Here is a 21,450-nt window from a genome sequence, read left to right as displayed (position 1 = left end):
AATAAAATTGATCGGTAAGATTTATAATATTAAACATAGTTTTATAAATTAAATTTTTTTTAGTAATACAATCAATAATCTTAATCCTCTCCTTTATAATTAAAAATAAAAAAAATTTAGTTTTATTTGAGTTATAATTTAATTATTAAAATAAAAAAAGTTATAAATCCTTAATTTTATAATCCATATATTTCCTTAGCTACCTATTAATTATTAAAAATGTCAAAGTATTGTTTCAAAGTTAACCCACGAGTACCAGGTGATTAATAAAAAATATTTCCTTAGCTACCATTTCCACTTTCAGCGCTTGACTTTATTTTCGGGGCCTATAAAAATATCTTTTCGTGGATGAAATTAAGTCGACGAAGGAATTGTTCAAATGATAATAAATTATCAACAGCTTTTTCTCTCTTCACAGCATTAGCCGCGTTCAAGCTCATAATTGCATTTTAGTATATGAATTGTTAAAATTGAAAATGTAAGTCACATACATTTTTTAAAGAGTTTTATGACATTTTAAGTGATCATACAATTTCGTAAATCTTTTAATTTTCTATGTGTGATCCAAATTTACTCTTCTCGCACCCTTGTACACAATATTAATTCTTGCACTCTTAATATTTTTATATAAAACAATATTTTTATTAATTTAATCATTTTGTTATAATTATATATATTTTGATTATCTATATTAATATTTTTTAAATTGGACAAGTATAATAATACAATAAAAATTCATTGTTTTTTATATAGTCCAAAAATATATATTATGTTAGTTTTGGTATGTATAAATAAAAGATAAATAATTTTAAATTGATATAAATTTTATAAATATAATGTCTATAATAATCTTTTTTAATTTAATGATTGATTATGAAACAAAGAATATATACAATAAATTATAAGAATAAGTGAAACTTACTCATTTAGTCCCTCTCGTGCATACACAAAATTTACGTATAAAAAATTTATAAAATGTTACATAATATTATTGAATTTAGTATAATAACAATGTTAAATATTATATTTTTTATTATATGTTTATATATATAAATATATAATATACACAAAATTTGAAATTGATTTAAAATTATTTAATATTATATGTATATATTAAAATTAACGTTATATATATATATATATATATATATATATATATATTAAAAATGTATGAAAATAAAGACAATTTAACGATAATCTTATAGATTTTGAATTTTGATAATACAAGAGTGTGTACACTTACGTCCGTTAATTTGACTATATCGCGTGCGTGTGTGTATATATACACCCCTTGTTTTGTTCCTAGGATAACTCAACTTACGCATAGTCATGGAGAAGATTTGCTTCAGTTTTGCCTTAGTGTTGTCTTTCCTCCATTTCATTGCCTCCACGGAGATAAGCAACAGCAATTATACGATAGACCAATCTGCACTGTTGGCCTTCAAATCTTATATCACTTTGGATCCTCAACACATATTGGCCAGCAATTGGTCTACTAAATCCTCTGTGTGCAATTGGTTTGGGGTCACTTGTGATACCAACTATGGAAGGGTCACGAGCCTAACTCTAACAAGCATGAATTTAAGTGGTTCCCTTCCACCCCAATTAGGAAACTTAACTTTTCTCGTTCATCTTGATCTTCGCAACAATGAGTTTCATGGGACTCTACCAAGAGAGTTGGCCTTGTTACCTAGATTGAAGGTGGTCAACTTGTGCACTAACCAATTTGGAGGTCAATTCCCAACCTGGGTGGGGGAGTTATCTAAACTCCACCATTTGAGTCTTTGTAATAACAGCTTTTCGGGTTCAATTCCCAAATCCCTATCTAAGTTGTTGGAGTTGGAGACTTTGGATTTGAGCTTTAATTTCGTAGATGGGAACATTCCACCTGAGCTTGGAAGGCTTCATAATTTGACAGTTTTGGATTTGGCACACAATCAGCTATCCGGTGACATCCCTTCTTCAATCTTCAACATCTCCACGTTGCAAGAGCTTGATTTCTCATATAATTATTTATCAGGTAAATAAATTTTATTATTATTATTGTCGTTAAAACCTTAAAATTAATTGCAATAGTTAGGAAATTAGTTTTGCTATATAAGCCTTATTACTCTTTTGTAACTCACTTTTTACTATTTCGTGTCGTCAAACACACTTTGTTTCTGATTTGGTTGGTTTTTATTTTGTTTTAGATACGTTATTGATGTTTTCTCCTTCTTCTTTTGGGGCCTTCTTTGTTGTTCACTAAAGGAACTATTGACCTCACCCAAACTTTCTACATAAATTATTGTCAATTGCAAGTCTTTCTTCGATATTAGATTGATACTAGATGAAGTCAGTCTGCAAGATAAAATTCATTTTGCTGCTGTGAATATTCACTATGTCTAGGTTGGAATAAATTTTTTCTCAAATACTTGTAAGAAAAAAAATTAAATAAAAATATAGACCAAATTTTTTTTATAAATTAAAATTAACTTATATATATATATATATATATATGGGATAAGATCTATTGAACCCTAAACCCTAAAAGACTTACACCAAATCTCAACTGTTTAAATCAATAATTTAATGATTGGAAAGTTACCTCTTTCTATTCACTTATACTTTATTGTTTTAGTTAAACAACATGTAACTTTTCAACTATTAAATTATTAATTTGTACTGTTGATATTTAGTGTAAATATACTTAGTGTCAATAAATCCTAATTATATATATATATATATATATATATATATATATATATATTACAAAAGTTATTTATATTTAACTTCTTTAAAACTTGACTTCTTTAAAACTTGAAGAAATAAGTTGTTTTTAATTTATGAAAAAAAATTGTTATATTTTTATATTATTTTTCTTCATTTATATATACTTAAGCTTCCACAAATTGTGTCTACGTAAATCTTTCTTATAGATTAATGTGCTCATAACTTTTCTAAAGATTTCCTAAGAATTACATATAAAAGTTAATCTTTTTATATACTATTGTATTTGGTTATAAATTCTCGAAAACGTGATTACAAGAAAAAAATTGTAGGCAAATGAATCTTACATTTTTTTATTCGAATAAGATAGGAAGCATCCCTCAAGAAGTTGGTGACCTACGACAACTAAGAAGTATAAATGTGAGCAAAAATAAACTTTATGGTTCGATACCATCGTCCTTATTCAATGTGCCTACCCTTCAAGAGATTCAATTATTTTATAATAACCTATCTGGTTCTTTGCCATCGGATATGTGTCATGGACTTCCAATGCTTGAAGAGCTTGACCTCTCTGGAAATGCAATTTATAGTCAAATTCCATCAAGTTTGCATCAATGTAAAGAGCTCAAATATCTGAAGATGATCAGCAACAGATTTTATGGTCATCTACCTAATGATATCGGGAGATTATCTATGCTTGAGGAGTTAGATTTTAGTAACAACAATCTAACAGGTACAGTTCGTAATATTTTGTCTATTTATTGGGTGTGCTAGTATCTTGTTTCTTAACTCAATTCACACACCAACTAAATTTTAGCCTTCATTTTTTTTTCTTAAGATAAAACTACTCTAAGTTTGTTCATTAGAGTGCATATAAAAAAATCTTGATTACTAAGTGGTACTTTATTATTAGGTCCTTTTCAAAGTACCCATACACTAATATATCCTAACCGCAAAGTGGGAGCTTACCTTTCTTTAAACTTTTTGTCACAAAAATGATGAAACCAAGATTAAACAGTTTATAATTTTCAATACAAAGATGGACTAGGAAATTGCACTTTATAGTTGTCATTGTACATGAATCATTTGAGTTTGAAATATGTAAACCAAGCACAAGCCTATCTTGCCTGTACTCTGATCCCATATTAAATATCAATTCTTTTAAAAGGTGAAGATGGTCAGCACCCAAAAATAAAATGTTTGAAATGATAGGTGAAAATTTATGAATAGTTATGATGTCTGACACGGTACACATGAAACAAGCAGAGTGGGACAATGCAGTTGCACTATATAAGATATGAATGGGTTGACTCCAAATCGAACCACATCATGCCCACTTAATTTGATGTATTAATTCTAATATCTTTTTGGAACGTGTAAATATTCCTACTGATATAACAGTTTTATGAACAGGTTTTTAGAATATTATTATATTATTTACAAATTTGATTCAAAATATTTATAAATACTATGATGAATTGGGCACGTTTCAGTATTTTTCTTTCTATTGATATATACAAAATTTACTGTCTTTGAATATTTATAACAGGCCCACTTCCACCGTCGCTTTTTAACATATCCTCTTTGAGATTAATAAATCTTCGGAACAACATATTTAGTGGTCAACTTCCAGAAGAAATGTGTCAACGGTCTCACTCCCTACAACAAATTTCTATATTAAATAACAAAGTTGTGGGAATTATTCCAAAGTCTATTAGCAATTGCACTTCGTTGACACGCTTATTTTTGGGAGCAAACTTTCTTACAGGTTTTTATCTCTTCCCTTCCTTCTTTGTTAATTCTAATTATCGGTTTCTTCATTGCATGTTTAAAATTATAGAATAAACTAAAAATAAATTTTTTTATTAAAATTAATAGCATTTAATATTATTAATGCGTTGTATTCTTTTATAATTTCTAATAAAAATCATTATGAATAAATTCTTAAACCACGTGTTAAAAAAATCGTATATTTATAAACATATCAAAATAAAAGTTTACAGCTAGACATTAACTCCAATCATTCAATATATTGTAGGTACCATACCTTTTGAGATGGGTGACTATTTAAGAAAACTTGAGAAATTGCATTTGCAAGGTAATAGATTAAGAGGATCTATTCCTACAAATATTTTCAACATCTCAAGGTTGCAAAGCTTGTCATTGTCAAATAACCAACTCTCAGGAAATCTTCCAATTTATGGGCATCATAGCCTATCCAACCTCAAATTTTTATACGTGTCAGCCAATAATCTTAGTGGAGAAATTCCAAAGAGCCTTTTCAATGCTTCAATGCTTCTTCAACTAGTGCTTGCCAACAATTCATTTTCGGGAGTTATACCTGACTCAGTTGGGAATTTAAGAAACCTCGAGTCCCTTTATTTGATAGGAAATAAGTTGACTAGTGATCCAGCTTCTCCAGAAATGAGTTTTCTCACTTCATTAACAAAGTGTAGACAATTGAAGAAAATTTTATTGTCACTGAATCCTCTTGATGGGACACTTCCAAATTCAATCGGAAACCTATCAAATTCTCTTCAAATTTTCGATGCCTGGAGTTGTAATATTAAGGGTAGAATTCCCTCGCAGATTGGCAATTTGAAGAACTTGTATGACATAAACTTGAATGAGAACCAACTTAGTGGACAGCTTCCTAGTACAATTGGTGCTTTGCTATCGCTTCAACGTTTGGATCTTTCAGACAACAAACTAAATGGCTCAATCCCAAGTCAAATTTGTCAACTAATAAATTTGAATGAGTTGCGTCTTAGCAAAAATCAAATTTTTGGGCTAGTGCCAGGATGCATGGGGAGTCTTGGTTCTTTAAGAAATCTTTACCTGGACTCCAATAACTTGAACTCTACAATACCTCTTTCTCTTTGGAGCCTCACTGATATCTTGGAGGTGAATTTATCCTTTAATAATTTTGGTGGGTCTTTACCAATTGAAATAGATGGGATGAGTGCTGTGATAAAACTTGATATATCTAACAACCATCTTTCAGGAAAGCTTCCTAGTGAAATTGGTGGCATGCAAAAGTTAATGAACCTATCATTAGCTAATAATATGTTACAAGGGCCAATTCCTGATTCAGTTGGGAATATGCTAAGCTTGGAAGTTTTGGACCTTTCCCACAATCTTTTATCAGGCAACATCCCCAAATCAATGGAGAAGCTTCTTTATCTCAAATTTATCAACTTGTCTTATAATAGACTACAAGGTGAAATTCCTTCTGGTGGTAGACTTGTAAATTTCACATCTCAATCATTCATGATGAATGGTGCACTTTGTGGGAGACCTGAACTAAAAGTGCAACCATGTCCTAGTAATGGGGTTAGACATAATAGTAAAGGCAAAAAGCTTGTACTGAAATTGATTATACCCATAGTTGCATCAAGCATTTTCATTGGTTGCATAATTTTTCTTATACACAGAAGAGCGTACAATGAAGGATCAACAAATATGGATTTACCGATATTTCAATTTCAAAATCGAATTTCGTACTATGAACTTGTGGAGGCAACACAAAAATTTCATGAGAGCAATCTTCTTGGAAGAGGGAGTTTTGGTTCTGTGTACAAAGGTGAACTTTCTAATGGAGGGGTGATTGCAATTAAAGTATTCAATTTGGATGTGCAAGAAGCATCAAGGAGTTTTTATGTAGAATGTGAAGCAATGCGCAATCTTCGTCATCGTAATCTAGTCAAAGTCATTACTAGTTGTTCTAATACTGTTGATTTCAAAGCCCTGGTAATGGAATTTGTGCCAAATGGGAACCTAGAGAAATGGTTATATTCTCATAGCAACTCCCTAGGTTTCATAGAGAGGTTGGATATAGCAATTGATGTTGCATCTGCCTTAGAGTATCTCCATCATGGTAACTCAAAACCTGTGGTACATTGCGACTTAAAGCCAAGCAATGTCTTGCTGGATGAAAATATGGTCGCTCATGTTTGTGACTTTGGCATTGCTAAACTCTTGGAAGAAGGACAATCTCAATTACACACCAACACTTTAGCAACACTTGGTTATATTGCACCAGGTGAGTGATTGCACATTTTTATTCTTTATTATATCTTTAAAGGTTAACAATGGTCTCGTGCCAAAATTCCTATTGCACACTTTTACACATCTATTATTACGTATAAATAATTTTGATTTTTTTATACTCAAATTCTTATTTTCATCATATCATTCGTTGCAATTTATTATTATACTCTTCTTTTATTACTTCTTTCATCATATTATTATACTCTTCTTTTATTACACTCTTGGAAATGCGCAAACATCATTTTTTAACTCTGAAAGGTTATTCATTTGCGTAACAAACTATTACATTAGCTTTTACACAATCCCTTTCACATGAAAAGATAGACAATGTGTGCTAGAATGTATTCAGTTTTTTTTTATCTTATTATTGAAAATGCAATTAAATTATAATAGTGTAATGAAAATGGCATGTAAATATCATTATTGAAAATTAAAACTGTATTAGAAAGTGAGATAAAATTTAAAGTGATCATATTAGCAGACTCAAAAGAGTTACACCATTTTACTTTATGAGAAAAAAAAATGTAAGGAGAGTACATTAATTAAAAAGTAGATTGGTTATTATTTTATTATATATAAAACAAATGATCAGAGAAGGTTTGAAGTTTGTGTGTGATTTTTGTAAGAGACATGTTATCAAGTTATACTATCCTCACATTTTGCATCCCAAACGCTCACACGTGTGTGCATATGAATAAACATTGATAATTGGAAATGCAGAATATGGAACTGAAGGTGTTGTGTCTGTTAAAGGAGATGTATATAGTTATGGCATTATGTTGACGGAAGTATTTACAAGAAAGAAGCCAACTGATGAAATGTTTGAAGAGGGACTAAGCTTAAGGTCATGGATTCAAGAATCAATGCCACATGGGATCACTCAGGTAGCAGACCCTAATTTGTTAGAAGGAGATGAACAATTTAACTATGCCAAAGAAACAACTTTAGTAAACATCATGCAGTTGGCTTTGAGTTGCTCTGTAGACTCCCCTGAAGATAGAATGAGTATGTTGGAAGTCTTAGGTCGCTTAAACAAAATCAAAACAATATTGCTGCAAATGATAAATTCCAATTAAGTAAAACCAATACTTTGTTTATGTTTCCTTAGCAATTATGGATGAAAATTTGGCACATGTTAACACTTATGTTATTTTCCTCCTATTAAACTTGGATGAACTTTTCAGTTTATTATGTCAAAGTATATATGCGACAACTTTTTATATCGATTAAATATCAAGCCAATGTAAATAAAAGAATAGTGGCAAAATTTACAATTTTAATGTGCATTTTACTAGACTGGTTGATAATAGAATCAATATAAAATTATTTTTTATATTAATTAAGTTTTATAACGAATGTACAAAGGAAAATTTAAAATGGTTAATTGTATAGCCGAAGTAGAATATGTTATTTTTCAGATCGATTATTCATATAACCGGTTTAAAAAGTCTTCTTTTATTTAGATACCTTGTTACACTATTGTTGTTACCTTTAGAGCTTTAAGTACATTCCCTTATTAGCTTTGTTTTCATCTTAAAATAATTCCAATGCTTTCATCTTTGGTTTCAACATTGCAAATGCATTTTGATCCCAAGAGCTGAGTCGTTTCCTTTCCTTTGTTCATTTGATAATATATTATGTGCCCTTGCACGTATAAGGAGTTGCACCTTTGCACATTGCCCTTTTGCAAGCCTTCAGCAATAATAGTAAGAGCAATAATCTGAGGCTATGCTAGATTCTGTGATTTGTATTTATGCCCTCCAATTCTGGGCAAAATCTTGTCCTAATAAACATTGTAGATATATCTTTCTTGTCTGTTGTTATATTCTTAGTTGTTACTCTTATTTATTTACAACTAAGCTACATATGCGGTGAGATAGGATTATTTTGTGGGTGGTTCATATAGCCCTACACTAAACTTTATGTGAACGCGACTACGTGCCCAATTAGATACGATCATTTTCTCAAAACTTTGATAAGTGAAAGATATGACATGCCTACTACGGATTCTAGACTGTGGATAGTTTCTCTTATGACTAATTTTTTCTTCTCCCAAAAGATATTACCTCCAAATATTAAGCCAAATATAAAGAATGGAGCTTGCAATCCGCTTGCTCCTCCGTTTAGCATTGCTGCTCAAAAAATAATTTGCTTTAACATGCATACAAAGGCGTTGGACGATCGCAATGATACACTGAAAACGTGTTTAAGAAAAATATTTTTTATAAATAAAAATATTTTCTAAAAAAATTAGAAGAGTTGCTATTAAAATTTATTGAAGAAAATCTTAAAAAAATATTTTAAAATAATATGATATTTTGAAACTAAAAATCAGTTTAGGAGTTGTTTATCTATTAGCATTCTACGACGTCTGTTTAAATAATAATTACTTTAAATTAATTGTGTAAATTGATTTTAATTTTGAAAAATATTTATTTAACTCTAAAACAATAAGTGTTGTTATTTTATTTTATTTTTAAAAAATTTATTTATTAAAATATTGACGGGTATCTTAGGAAAGAGAAAATTTATTTTAAAAATTGTTTTGATTCGGCAAGTTCTATTCCTGTTCCTATGTATCCCCAGGTGCAATAGAGAACTCAAAGTCATGTAGTTCTATTATAAAAATCATGAAGTTGGTTGATTAAAATTAAATTTAGTAAAAGAAAGTTTATTTTGAGATTAAAGTTACTTTGATAGGACTATTATGCTTAGGATATAAGATAACGCGGATATACATGCATCTTATGATGAACAATATAGAAAGCGAAGGGTGATCACACAACTATATTATAAATTATTAGAAAAATATTTTTATTTATAAATGAAATATTTTAATTATAATTCATGTTGAAAAAGAATTTAGGATAGTGTAAGCTATACATAAATATCTTATAATTTATTAGACAACCGAAGTTAATGTAAAATACATATCCATGTTGTAAAAAAATATATAATAAAATAAAGAAAAATAATTAATTATTTAGTTATTTAATTAATTAAAGTTAGAAATATGGCTTAAGAAATTTTAAAATATGAAATTAATTTCATTTAATGAAAGGAATAAATATATTTGAATTGATTGAAGAAAATATTTGTTTAATAAAAAGATTAAAACTTCATTTGATAAATTTATATTGCATAGGATTCAAGATAATGTTGGTACAAAAAAGTCTTAACAATTTAAAGCGTATAAAGTAGAAACACTACATAATAACATTATAAATTGTTATATTAATATAATAAAAATAATATTATTTAATTAAATCAATGAATTTTTTTAATGATAGAAAATAGAGAAATATTTTTAATTAGATAATATATTTTAATTAAATAAAAAAATCATGTAATTGATTAATTTTATAAGTTAGATTTAAGTTTTGTATAAATTGATTGTATGTAAAAACTAAGGTAATTTTGGTATACATAAATTTTGATAATTTATAACGTATAAAGGTAGAATCGCTACATATTAGCATTATAAATTATTCTGTTAATAAAAAAACTTAGATTTAAATTAGTTGATTGATTAGTAAGTTAGTAATTAGAGAAGGAACACATTATGAGTAATTATTAAGATAATTATCAAATTAATTAAATACAAGATATGATAAATTAATATTGTATAAAGCTAATGTAACATAAGTATACTTAGACTTTATCAATTTATAATACATGACAGCAGAGAAGTAATGCATTAGTATTATAAATTAATACAACTATATTATTATTTATTTATTTTATAAAAATTAATAATTTACTATTCATGAAATAAAAGAAAGTAAATCATAAATATAAAATTGAATCATATTAACATTCTACAATTATACAATAAATAAAATAAAGATAATAATTCTAAAAAAACAAATAACTAATATTTAAATAAGACATAAATAATGAAATAACATGAAAAATTATGGAGAGAATTTATTGTTAATGTTAGAATAAAAAATTTTACAAATAAAAATTGTTAATATTTGGTATAATTTAGACCACTTGCTACCAAAAAGAAAAATGGAAATAAAATTTTTAGATTAAAAAGAATTAAATTTTTTATTTTAAAAAAGAGTAGAAAGGTCCAAAATAAAAAATTAAAAAAAACTCTAGATTTGAGTAGTTGAGTTTTTTAGGGCAACAAATGAGTTTTTTTTTTCTTTAAAAAAAAGATCATAAAAGGGATGAAGATAAGTTTGATGGAGGCCATGGTTGGGTGATGGGTGAAGGAGGAAAAACTTTCATGGTTGAAGGTGATGAGTTGAGGGAGAAAAGTTTTTGAGATTCAGGATGTGGGTTGAGGGAGAGGTAGAAAAAATGTGAAGAAGAAATGAATTGTTCTTGGTTGGAGATGAGTTAAAGGGATGAACTTATATGGGTGAGAATAGTGGATTGATAGAGATGAAAGGAAGTGGTGGAGAAAAAAGATCTTAATAGTGAATTTAAAAGGTTGAGGATGATTAAAAGAGGATTTTAAAAGCTTTATTGAATGAAACTTATATTAATATACATAATAATTTCATAGAATGTATGCGACTTACTTGAAATTTTTGAACCTCTTTTCTCTTCCCCTCCTTATTTTCTCTCTAAGTTTAGGAATGTCTCCTCTAAAAAATTTTAGCCTCTCCTTTTCGTCTCCTCTTCCTCGGTAGTTTTTGTAAGGAAAATGGATGCAAAGGTCTAGGAGGTTGACTCGCGTGTGGGACTGGAGGGAATAATCACTGATAGAAACATGGTGAGAGGCACGGAAAGCATGATAAGAGGCAAAGGCGCACGATCCAAGTGTGTAAGCACAAGGCTGAAGGACTTTGAGTGGGGTATTTTGATAATTGTATAAAATAAGTGATTTGAGATCATGATTTGAACACTTTTCATGTTAAAAGTTGGATTATTTTGTTAAATTCCCCTTAAACTTGGAACTTTTACAATTACTTGTATATTTTAGGAAAAGAATGCAATTGTTAGTGTTTTGATTCCCTTTTGATCTATATTGTAGTAAGAATCAAATGAGAGACATCATTTAAAGTTGAAGAAGATTTGAAAAGTCAGAAAAAAAGCATATAAAGCATGAAGTTGTAGAAAAGTTAACTTCTGAAGGTTTCTCCGTACAGCGAGAATGCTTAATTGTGAAGAGGGTGATTCTGTGCTGCTCTAACTAAAGCGAGAATGGGTCGCTCAGAATCAAATGAGAGACATCATTTAAAGTTAAAGAAGATTGCAAAAGTAAAAAAAAAAGAGCATATAAAGCATGAAGTTGTAGAAAAGTTAACTTCTGAAGGTTTCTCGCTGCAGTGAGAATGCTTAATTGTGAAGAGAGTGATTCTGTGCTCCTCTCGCTACAGCGAGAATATGTTGCTGTAGCGAGAGTCTCTTGTGTCGTTGTAGAGAGAAATATTGCTGTAGTGAGAGACATACAGAATGATCTAATTTCTATCTCTATGTCTCGCTACAATGAGGAGGTGTCGCTGCAGTAAGAGAAGTTTGTACAAACCAGTATAAAAGATGACTTTTATGTTTTTGAAGGGAGGTTACTGTTTCATATACATTTCTAGAGAGGGAGAGCGGCGCAAAACATAGGAAAAGAGTAGGAATACTTGGATTTTGATGTTTTACTCCGTTTGTATCTCAATTCTTGTTACTATAGTTGCCATGAGCAGCTAGAATTTGTGTGAGATTGAATGTAAATCTTCAAACTTGATGTATTCTCAATAGTTTATATAAATATAGTTGTTTCTTCTTCACTTATATTGATTTAATGATTTCAATCTGTGTTAATGGTTGAATCTATCTATTTGATGGTTTTTGGAGCTCACACTACTAGAAAAGCGCTTAATATTAAAATCCGTCTGTATTACAGACGGCTTTACAGACGGATTTGTGAAATAAATTTTTTTTTTTTTTGAAAAATCCGTCTGTATTTAGCCCGCCTTTTGGCGCCAAACGTTATAGACAGCAATTACAGACGGATTTTTCCGTCTGTAGTTTGAAAATAGGACGAAATATTATAGCGGGAAATTACAGACGAATTTTCCCGTCTGTAAATATGGCAGTTTTAGCCGACCTTTCAGGTGGCACATTACAGACGGATTTTTCCGTCTGTAAATGGGATTGACGCATTTACAGACGGAAAAATCCATCTGTAATGTGCCTCCTGAAACGCACCGTTTCATTAAACCCATTACAGACAGATTTTCCCGTCTGTAATGACTGAAACCCATTAAAATCGCGTCTCCTCTTCCCCTCCCCCATTATCAGAACCCTCTCTCTCTCTCGCTCCCCCCTCTCTCTCTCTCTAAGAGCTCAGTGTTTTGGCCATTGCGAGTTATTGGAGCAACCATTTGAAAGTTTTTTTGCATCATTGTATTCCTGGTACGATACTCTAACTTTTAATCGGTTTAGTTTTTTAATTTTTTATGTTTTTTAGAGACTTAAAATTTCTAAGATAGAGTTGTAGGATTGAAGATTGTATGACTGGGGGGAAGGGCGTAGAGGTCCTTCTCCGAACATGATTATTGTGTGCTGTGGGATTATTTGTGTTTGTGGAGTTTGTAGAATATGCATGTTGTGGAGTTACAAGGGGATGTGCTCTAGAACGGTTTAGGATTGTGATGTGTTTGTGTTTGATGTATCGAATAATTTATTGTTATATAATTTATTAGTTGATTTTAGGTGAAATTTTCATTTTTGTAAAAAAATAGTAAACAAATGTAAGGAAATTAACATGTATTAGGGGAGATTCTGCCAAAATTTATATTAAAATTTTCTGTAATGTATTTTAGAAGGTTGATACCACATTGTATATTTGTATTAGGTTTATATAGTTCTTGAGGAAGATGTTTCTCAGAAATCGTCAGTGGATGTATGATAGGTTGCACTCAAGTCGGGGGGGAATAAAACCTGAATTCTTTGAGGGTGTAGAGGAATTTATACGCGTCTGTTGTAATTCGCAGCAATTCATCACCAATCAGGTCGTTAGGTGTCCATGTTCTAAGTGCAAGTGTAGAAAGTTTTTGGATATTGATTCAATTAGATATGATTTGTATAAGTTTGGATTTAAACATGATTATTGGATATGGACTGAGCATGGGGAAGAAGTTAATTTAGAAAATCAAGTAGGTAATTCAAATATATTACAATCAGGTGGTCATGTAGGTAATGTAAGTTGGGAAGAAAGCAATAGTCGTTATCAAGAAATGGTTTATGATGCTGTTGGTCCTGAATTTAGAATTTTTCATGATTTTGAAGCTGAAGAAGAACCTAATGGAGAGGCTACAAAGTTTTATATTGTTTTAGAAGCAGCAAACAAGCCTTTATGGGATGGGTGTGTGCATTCAGAGTTATCTTTAGCAATAAGAATGTTAAGAATAAAGTCAGAAGGCAATCAAAGTCAGAGTTCATTTGATCAATGGGCTACATTAATTAGTGAGCTTAGTCCCGAACTTGACTCCATCCCAAAGGACTTTTACCAAGCCAAAAAATTAGTTTCCAAACTTGGATTAAAAGAAGTCAAAATTGATTGTTGTTTGAAAGGCTGCATGCTGTATTACAAAGATGATGCTGTTTTGACCAATTGCAAATTCTGTGGAGAGCCTAGGTTTAAACCAAGAAGAGGTGGTAGAAGTGGTAAACATAAAGATGTACTGCAAAGTAGAATGTATTATTTGCCTTTGATTCCTAGGCTAAAAAGGTTGTATGCGTCTATGAGTTCAGCTCCTTACATGACGTGGCATGCTGAAAATAAAAAGAGTGATGGGATAATGACTCATCCCTCTCATGGTTAGGCTTGGCAACATTTTGATCAAGTGTATCCTGAGTTTGCATCCGATCCTAGAAATGTAAGGTTAGGGTTATGTGCTGATGGGTTCGCTCCAAACAATCAATTTAATAAACCATATTCTTGTTGGCCTATTGTGGTTACACCTTTTAATCTTCCTCCTGAAATGAGCATGAAAAATCCATATTTATTCTTGACTGTAATAATTCCTGGTCCAGAAAATTCAAAGGCTAAAATTGATGTATACCTTCAACCTTTGATTGATGAGTTGAAAGAGTTATGGTGTGAGGGTGTAGTAACTTATGACGTATCAAGGAAGCAAAATTTTATCATGAAGGCAGCACTGATGTGGACGATAAATGATTTTCCTGCTTATGGAATGTTGTCTGGATGGATGACTCAAGGGAAATTAGCATGTCCAATTTGTATGGAGGATACAAAGGCATTTACTTTAAAACATGGAGGAAAAAATTCATGGTTTGATTGCCATAGGAGATTTTTAGATATGGAACATCCTTATAGGCGTCAAGCATACAAATTTAAGAAAGCAACTGTTGAGAATGAGGACCCTCCCGCCCGTTTAAATGGTCATCAAGTATGGGATAGAGTTAAACACTTGCCAAAAATAACAGAAGTAGGAAAATCCATTAGGTTTCCTGGTTATGGGATGACACATAATTGGACCAAACAAAGTATATTCTGGGAGCTCCCATATTGGAAGGATAACTTAGTTCGTCATTGTTTAGATGTGATGCATGTGGAAAAAAATGTATTTGACAATATCATGAATACTATAATGGACACTGATCGAACTAAAGATAATGTCAAGGCAAGGCAAGATTTAGAAGAATATTGTAGGCGTCATGAATTGAGGTTACAACAACTTGCAGATGGTTGATGGTCAAAGCCAAAGGCAAGTTACACTCTGACTTTACCACAAAGACAAGATGTGTGTAAGTGGGTGAAGGAGTTAAAAATGCCTGACAGTTACGCATCAAACCTCAGTCGTTGTGTGAATGTTGAACAAGGAAGATTTTTTGGGATGAAAAGTCATGATTGCCACATATTCATGGGGTGTCTTCTACCTGCTGCATTTAGGGAACTACCAGACCATGTTTGGAAGCCATTGACTGAGTTAAGTGAGTACTTTAGGGACCTGTGTTCACCTACTCTAAGGGTTGAAGATCTATTAGTTATGGAGAAAAATATTCCTGTCATTTTGTGCAAATTAGAGAGAATACTTCCCCCTGGTTTCTTTGACTCTATGGAGCACTTGCCTATACACTTAGCGTATGAAGCACGTGTTTGTGGAGCAGTACAATACAGGTGGATGTATCCGTTTGAACGAGAAATTGGAGGGTTCAAAAGGACTGTGAAAAATAGAGCTCAAGTGGAAGGATCCATATGCCAGGCATATATATCAAAGGAGACATCAAATTTTTGCACATACTATTTTGAACCTCATGTTCAATCTAGGAGAACTCGGGTTGGTCGAAATGATGATGGGGGAGAAAGTAGTAATGAGCCAAGTCTATCTATATTCAACCAACCAGGTTGTGTATCTGGAAAATGCGAAGAACGATGGATCTTAGGTGATGAATCAGAGGCCGCCCACTTGCACATCTTATTAAATTGTGATGAAGTTCAACCATTCAGAACGTAAGTGACTTATGATTGCTTTAATGATTTTTTCTGATCATGGTCATTCAAATCTAGTTAATGATGTTGCAATGTTTACAGACATTTTGAACAATTATATGGTCACGAATCCCTTAATCAATTTCCATCATGGTTCAAAAGTTATGTAAGTCATGACATTTCCCTAACATGTTAGTTAATCAACTTTTTAATATTATTCTGTATTCAATCAATTGACATCGATTTATGGTATGTGTAGGTGCGTGATCCTATTAATGGTATCACAGATCCTGACCTATATAACTTGTCCAGAGGTCCAAAAAATAAAGCATATTGTTGGCCAATTTACTTTGTTAATGGGTATAAATTTCAAACTATTGAATCATGTCAAGGGAGAAAAACAGATAATAGTGGAGTTAGTGTAAGAGGAAATTCAAGTGATGGTGACTGTGATTGGTATGGAAAACTTCATGAAATTGTTGAGCTTGAATATGCTGGTGAAACCATAAAAAGGATTGTCTTATTCAAGTGTGAATGGTTTGATCCAACACGTCCAACAGGTACACGTAAACATAACCATTACAATATAATTGAGATTAACCATACCAAAAGATATAGAGGCTTTGACCCCTTCATCATTGCACAAAATGCGAGACAAGTATATTTCTTATCTTACCATGGAAAATGTAATAAAAGTTGGAGGATTGTAATTAAAACTAAACCAAGGGGTCGAATTGAAAGTGATGAAGTAGATGATGAAGATGCATATCAAATTGATGACTCAATTCCTTCACGTGTAGTAATAGACAATGTTGTCCCTCCAATTTTATCTTCTCCTTTGAATGAAATTGAAATAATTGACCCTCCTACCCAAGTTATGAGATATAATGAAATGGATGACATCATAGAAGACGAGGATGAAGGAATTATGGATGAACTTTCATCGAATGATGATGAAGGTAGTCTTGAACTATCAGAGTAAATGAGGTAAAGTAAGTAGGTTTGTCAATTTACTATGTTGCCATGATTATTTAATTTGAGTTATCACCAATATTATTCATATTTTAAACAAATTATAGTATTTGTCTCTAAACATATATATGGTTTGATTCAGATATGGCAGGTAAAGGTAAAGGTAAGAAGGGTATTACTTAGCAAACTGATCGTGGCAACACTTCTTCACCTACCGCTCCGACTTCGACGTCCACACCAGCAACAGTGCAGACCTCCCAGGTTAGGGGACAGGAGCAATTTATCATGGTGCCGAATCCTGGGTATATTGCTCCTCCCCCTCCAGTACAGCGAGTTTCACACTCTGCACCCCCTACTACACAGGCCACACAGTCACCTGCTACACAGGGCACAGGAGATGGATCCACTGCTGTCCCATCTGTAAGCGGGCAGCAGTCATCACAGACCCAGGCATCATCGAGATCGTTAGAAACTTTGAGATGGGATGTGTCCACTTGGTAAGTAATTCAATCAAATATGCCTAACATTGCGTATTTTATGTGAATGTTAGTAGTTATGTTTTATTTTATTGTGTTATCAGTTGGATACCACCACAGAAAGGTCTCCATCAGGTCACAGATACGATTAAGAAGATGTTTGATGCGCCTTACAGAAGTTTTTCAAAGGTGCCAAATGATACAAAGATAGAATGGTTCAAAGATTGGAAGGTAATAATAGTGTATTAATTTTAACTAAGTGCAATTACATATGACTGTTTGTACCTCTTCTAATGAAATTGTGTTTCTGTAGAGCAACTTCTCCATTCCCCCCCAGGATGAAAAGATGATTTTCAAGGCCTGGAAGAGTCGCACTGCAAAGCGACTAAGACAGATGTACACTGAGGCTCGCCAAGACCCTTCTACTGCTGACCCAACTTTCTTCATGCCTTGCAAGAGTATTGGGGTACAGATGAGTTTAAAAATCTCTCTATAAAGAACAAGACAAACAGGGCATCTAATAAAGGGGGGTCACTGCATACTGGTGGGTCTATGACTTTGGCTGGCAGTAAGACAAACTTGGTATGTGATTTTAAAATTCAGTTTACTCTATCTATAATTTCATATTTGAGATTGTGATTTATTTCTAATTGCAGGAGAAGTCATTGAAGAGGCCACCTACTACTGGAGAGTTGTTTAAAGAGACACACACTCGCAGGCAGGACAAAAACCTGTGGGTTGATACACGATCTCAGGCCACATATGTAAGTCATAGTTATTGATAATATATGTTATTATTAGCGACTTATTAAATAGTTCTCCAAACTAATATCTAATTATCTGAACTGAACTGTAGGATGACTATATTCAAAGGCTTGAGGAAGCATCTTCTCAGAATCCAGAGTCAGTAGATGAGGATGCTATGTGGTCACAGACAGTGGGTGGCCTTTATAAAGGTCGCATTTATGGCATGGGGGGCCGCTTTGCAGACTCCATGTCCCCTGCATCTGTCACTGGAGATGCCCCTTCTCTTGCACCTGAGGATGTAGAGGACATGGTCCGCACTCAGGTCCATGCCCTCAATGAAGAACTCCAGAAGCAGAATGAGGAGATGTGGAAGAGCAAAGAAAGTGCATGGAAGAAGAAGTGGGCAAAGAAAATGGAGAAGAAGATAGAGAAGAAGGTGGCGTCGAGAATGCAAAGGGAGGTCCAGCAGCAGATGACGCAGCAGCATATGCAAATGCAGCAGATGCATGCTTATTTTGAGCTCATGAGAGCAAGCAGCTCCACACCTCTTCCTCCTCCTCCACCAGCTCCAGCACCACCAGTTTTCACCTCCATGCATCATTCCTCTACTGATGATGATGCTCCTTCGGATTCTGACCATATAGATTATTCCTGATGAAGACTTGTATTTTATTTTTAAATGTATTTATTTAGATACTTTTTTTTCTTCCTTTGTAACAACATTTAAATTTTATATTTTATAAATCATTTTGGAATGTTTAGATGCCGAATCTATAGTTTCTATTTTGTTTATAAATTGTGATAATCAAGAACAGCAGGAAATAACTATCTATACAAATAAAAAAATATCAATTATAGTAAAATATATCACCGACGGATTACAGATGGATTTTTTCGTCTGTAATTTATAGGCGGATTTTTCCGTCTGTGACTTACATACGGATTTTTTCGTTTGTGATTTACAGACGGATTTTACCGTCTATAACTTATAGACGGATTCTACCGTCTGTAACTTACAGACAGATTTTTCCGTCTGTAACTTACAGACGGATTTGAAAATCCGTCTGTAATTATTTACTGACGAGGATATTACAGACGGTTTATATCCGTCTGTAATAGAAAAAACCATCTGTAATGCTCTAAAAATCTGTCTGTATAAACAGACTTTTTAGTAGTGTCAAATCTTAGTTATATTTGAAAAAATATTACTTAGATCTAGATCTGATTGAGATTACTCAATAACTTGTTACTCTTGGAATAGATTTTAAGTTATTGATTACTTTTAAATCCTGATTTTAATACTGGATAGTTTGTTAATTGTTTGAGGAATCAACATTTGAGAAATTATCTTAGAAATATATTTTCAAGGAATTGAAATATAGGACTTTTGTATTTTGCATCAAATTCATTGGAAATGGTTGCTATATTTATTGTTGAATTATTAGAATATAGAGAGGGAGATAGATGAAATTCAATCCTAATTTCTTAAACTTGAATTTTACCCATATTTTACATTATCATTTAACATTTTAATTTTTATTCAAAATTTCATAAAAATCATCAATCAATTCTATTGTATATAAGCTCATTAATTTGTATCTTAATAATTAATACATTTGAATTGCTCCCTGAGGACGATACTCCGGTACCTACTGGTTATTACTTACAATATACCCGGTACACTTGTCATGTTTGAAGGAAAATTCTCAACAAGTTTTTGGCATCGTTGTCGGGGAGCAATGTGCAAATTGTATTAGGTTTTAAGTATACTTAGTTGAGTATTGTAATTAGTTTTATTTGATTTTTGTTTATCTGATTACTCTTTGTTGCTAATCTTATTTCAAGTTCCTTGTTTATGATATTGCAAGGAAAAGCTCCTGCAAATCAATTGTTGTTTGATCCAGAGATTGAAAGAACATCTAGAAGAAATAATAGTGCAACAAGGAAGAAAAATAAGCAAGCATAACAAGGAGCGTCTTCAACTGCATAACCATTGAAAATTCACTCAGATTCAGAAAAGGAAGAAATGACTGATCTTGGAGAAAATAACCAAGGTGACAATGGGAATGGTGGAAATCATGGAGGGAATGAAGGATTAAGAGCAAATCCACCACCAAGAAGAACTCTTGGTGATTATGCCATGCGTCAAGGTCCAAGGCACTATTCATGTATAGTGGTTCCACCAAATGCAAGGGTTGTAGAAATTAAGCCTGCTTTCCTAAATTTGATTAGTTCACATCAGTTCTCAGGTAAGGACCATGAAGACCCACATGCCCATCTTGATACTTTTTATGAGTTGGTGTCCACTATGAGATTTGATGATGATGATGAGGAGGCAACATATTTGAAGCTATTTCCATTTTCTTTTATTGGGGAAGCAAAAGAATGGTTAAAATCACATCCAAATCAGAGTCTAACAAGCAGAGTGATGTGGAAAGAAAATTTCTTACCAGATTCTTTCCACCTTATAAGTATGTTAGTACAAAATCTGATATCTCTATTTTTAGACAAGGTCAAGATGAAGCATTCTATGAAGCTTGAGAACGTTTTCAGTCCTTGCTTAGGAAATGTCCTAACCATGGGTTTGAAGATATGGATCAGTTGAATATATTTTGCAATGGTTTTCGGCTAGACACTAAAATGATTTTGGATGTTGTTGCTAGTGGAACAATGATGACAGTAGATGCAAAGTAAGCCACAAGAATAATTAATGCTATTTCATCCACTGATAGGCAAGCTTAGCATAATAGAAGGGTAGTGCAAAGAAGAGAAGTCTTAGATTTGAGCACATCAGATGCTATTCTTACTCAAAATAAAATTTTAACTCAACAAATTAAAGCCCTCACTAAACAGATGACCAAGTTGCCACAACACCTTTATTCAGTTCACTCCACAACTAACTAAGTACTCAAGTGTGATTTCTGTAGAGGGGACCATCTAAATAGCAACTATGCTTACCCAACTCACAATGTAGAAAATGAGGAAGTTAATTATATGAGCAACCCACCTCGGGGAGGTAATTTTTCTAACCCTAACACTAATTCTTATTCTAACAATTTTTCACAGGGTTGGAGGCAGAACCAAAACCAA

The 21,450-nt window shown here is 32.1% G+C and overlaps 1 protein-coding gene and 1 non-coding gene across 2 annotated transcripts; one reads left to right on the top strand and one right to left on the bottom strand.

The window, feature by feature from the left end:
* Positions 1 to 1,329: 1,329 nt before the first annotated feature.
* Positions 1,330 to 7,835, top strand: LOC113870058 (probable LRR receptor-like serine/threonine-protein kinase At3g47570). The gene is made up of 4 exons (XM_027506657.1): positions 1,330 to 2,020; positions 3,080 to 3,442; positions 4,748 to 6,751; positions 7,480 to 7,835. Exons 1-4 carry the CDS (start codon positions 1,330 to 1,332, stop codon positions 7,833 to 7,835), a joined length of 3,414 nt encoding a protein of 1,137 aa, XP_027362458.1.
* Positions 7,836 to 20,838: 13,003 nt separating this feature from the next.
* On the bottom strand, positions 20,839 to 20,945 carry LOC113870526. Its single transcript, XR_003505549.1, has one exon. It is a non-coding gene; the product is annotated as a small nucleolar RNA R71 (small nucleolar RNA).
* Positions 20,946 to 21,450: the final 505 nt, after the last annotated feature.

This window comes from Abrus precatorius, unplaced genomic scaffold, assembly GCF_003935025.1.
Source record: "Abrus precatorius isolate BTA unplaced genomic scaffold, Abrus_2018 Scaffold6, whole genome shotgun sequence".
Lineage (NCBI taxonomy): Eukaryota > Viridiplantae > Streptophyta > Magnoliopsida > Fabales > Fabaceae > Abrus > Abrus precatorius.
This window is presented reverse-complemented; position numbering and strand designations above follow the sequence as displayed.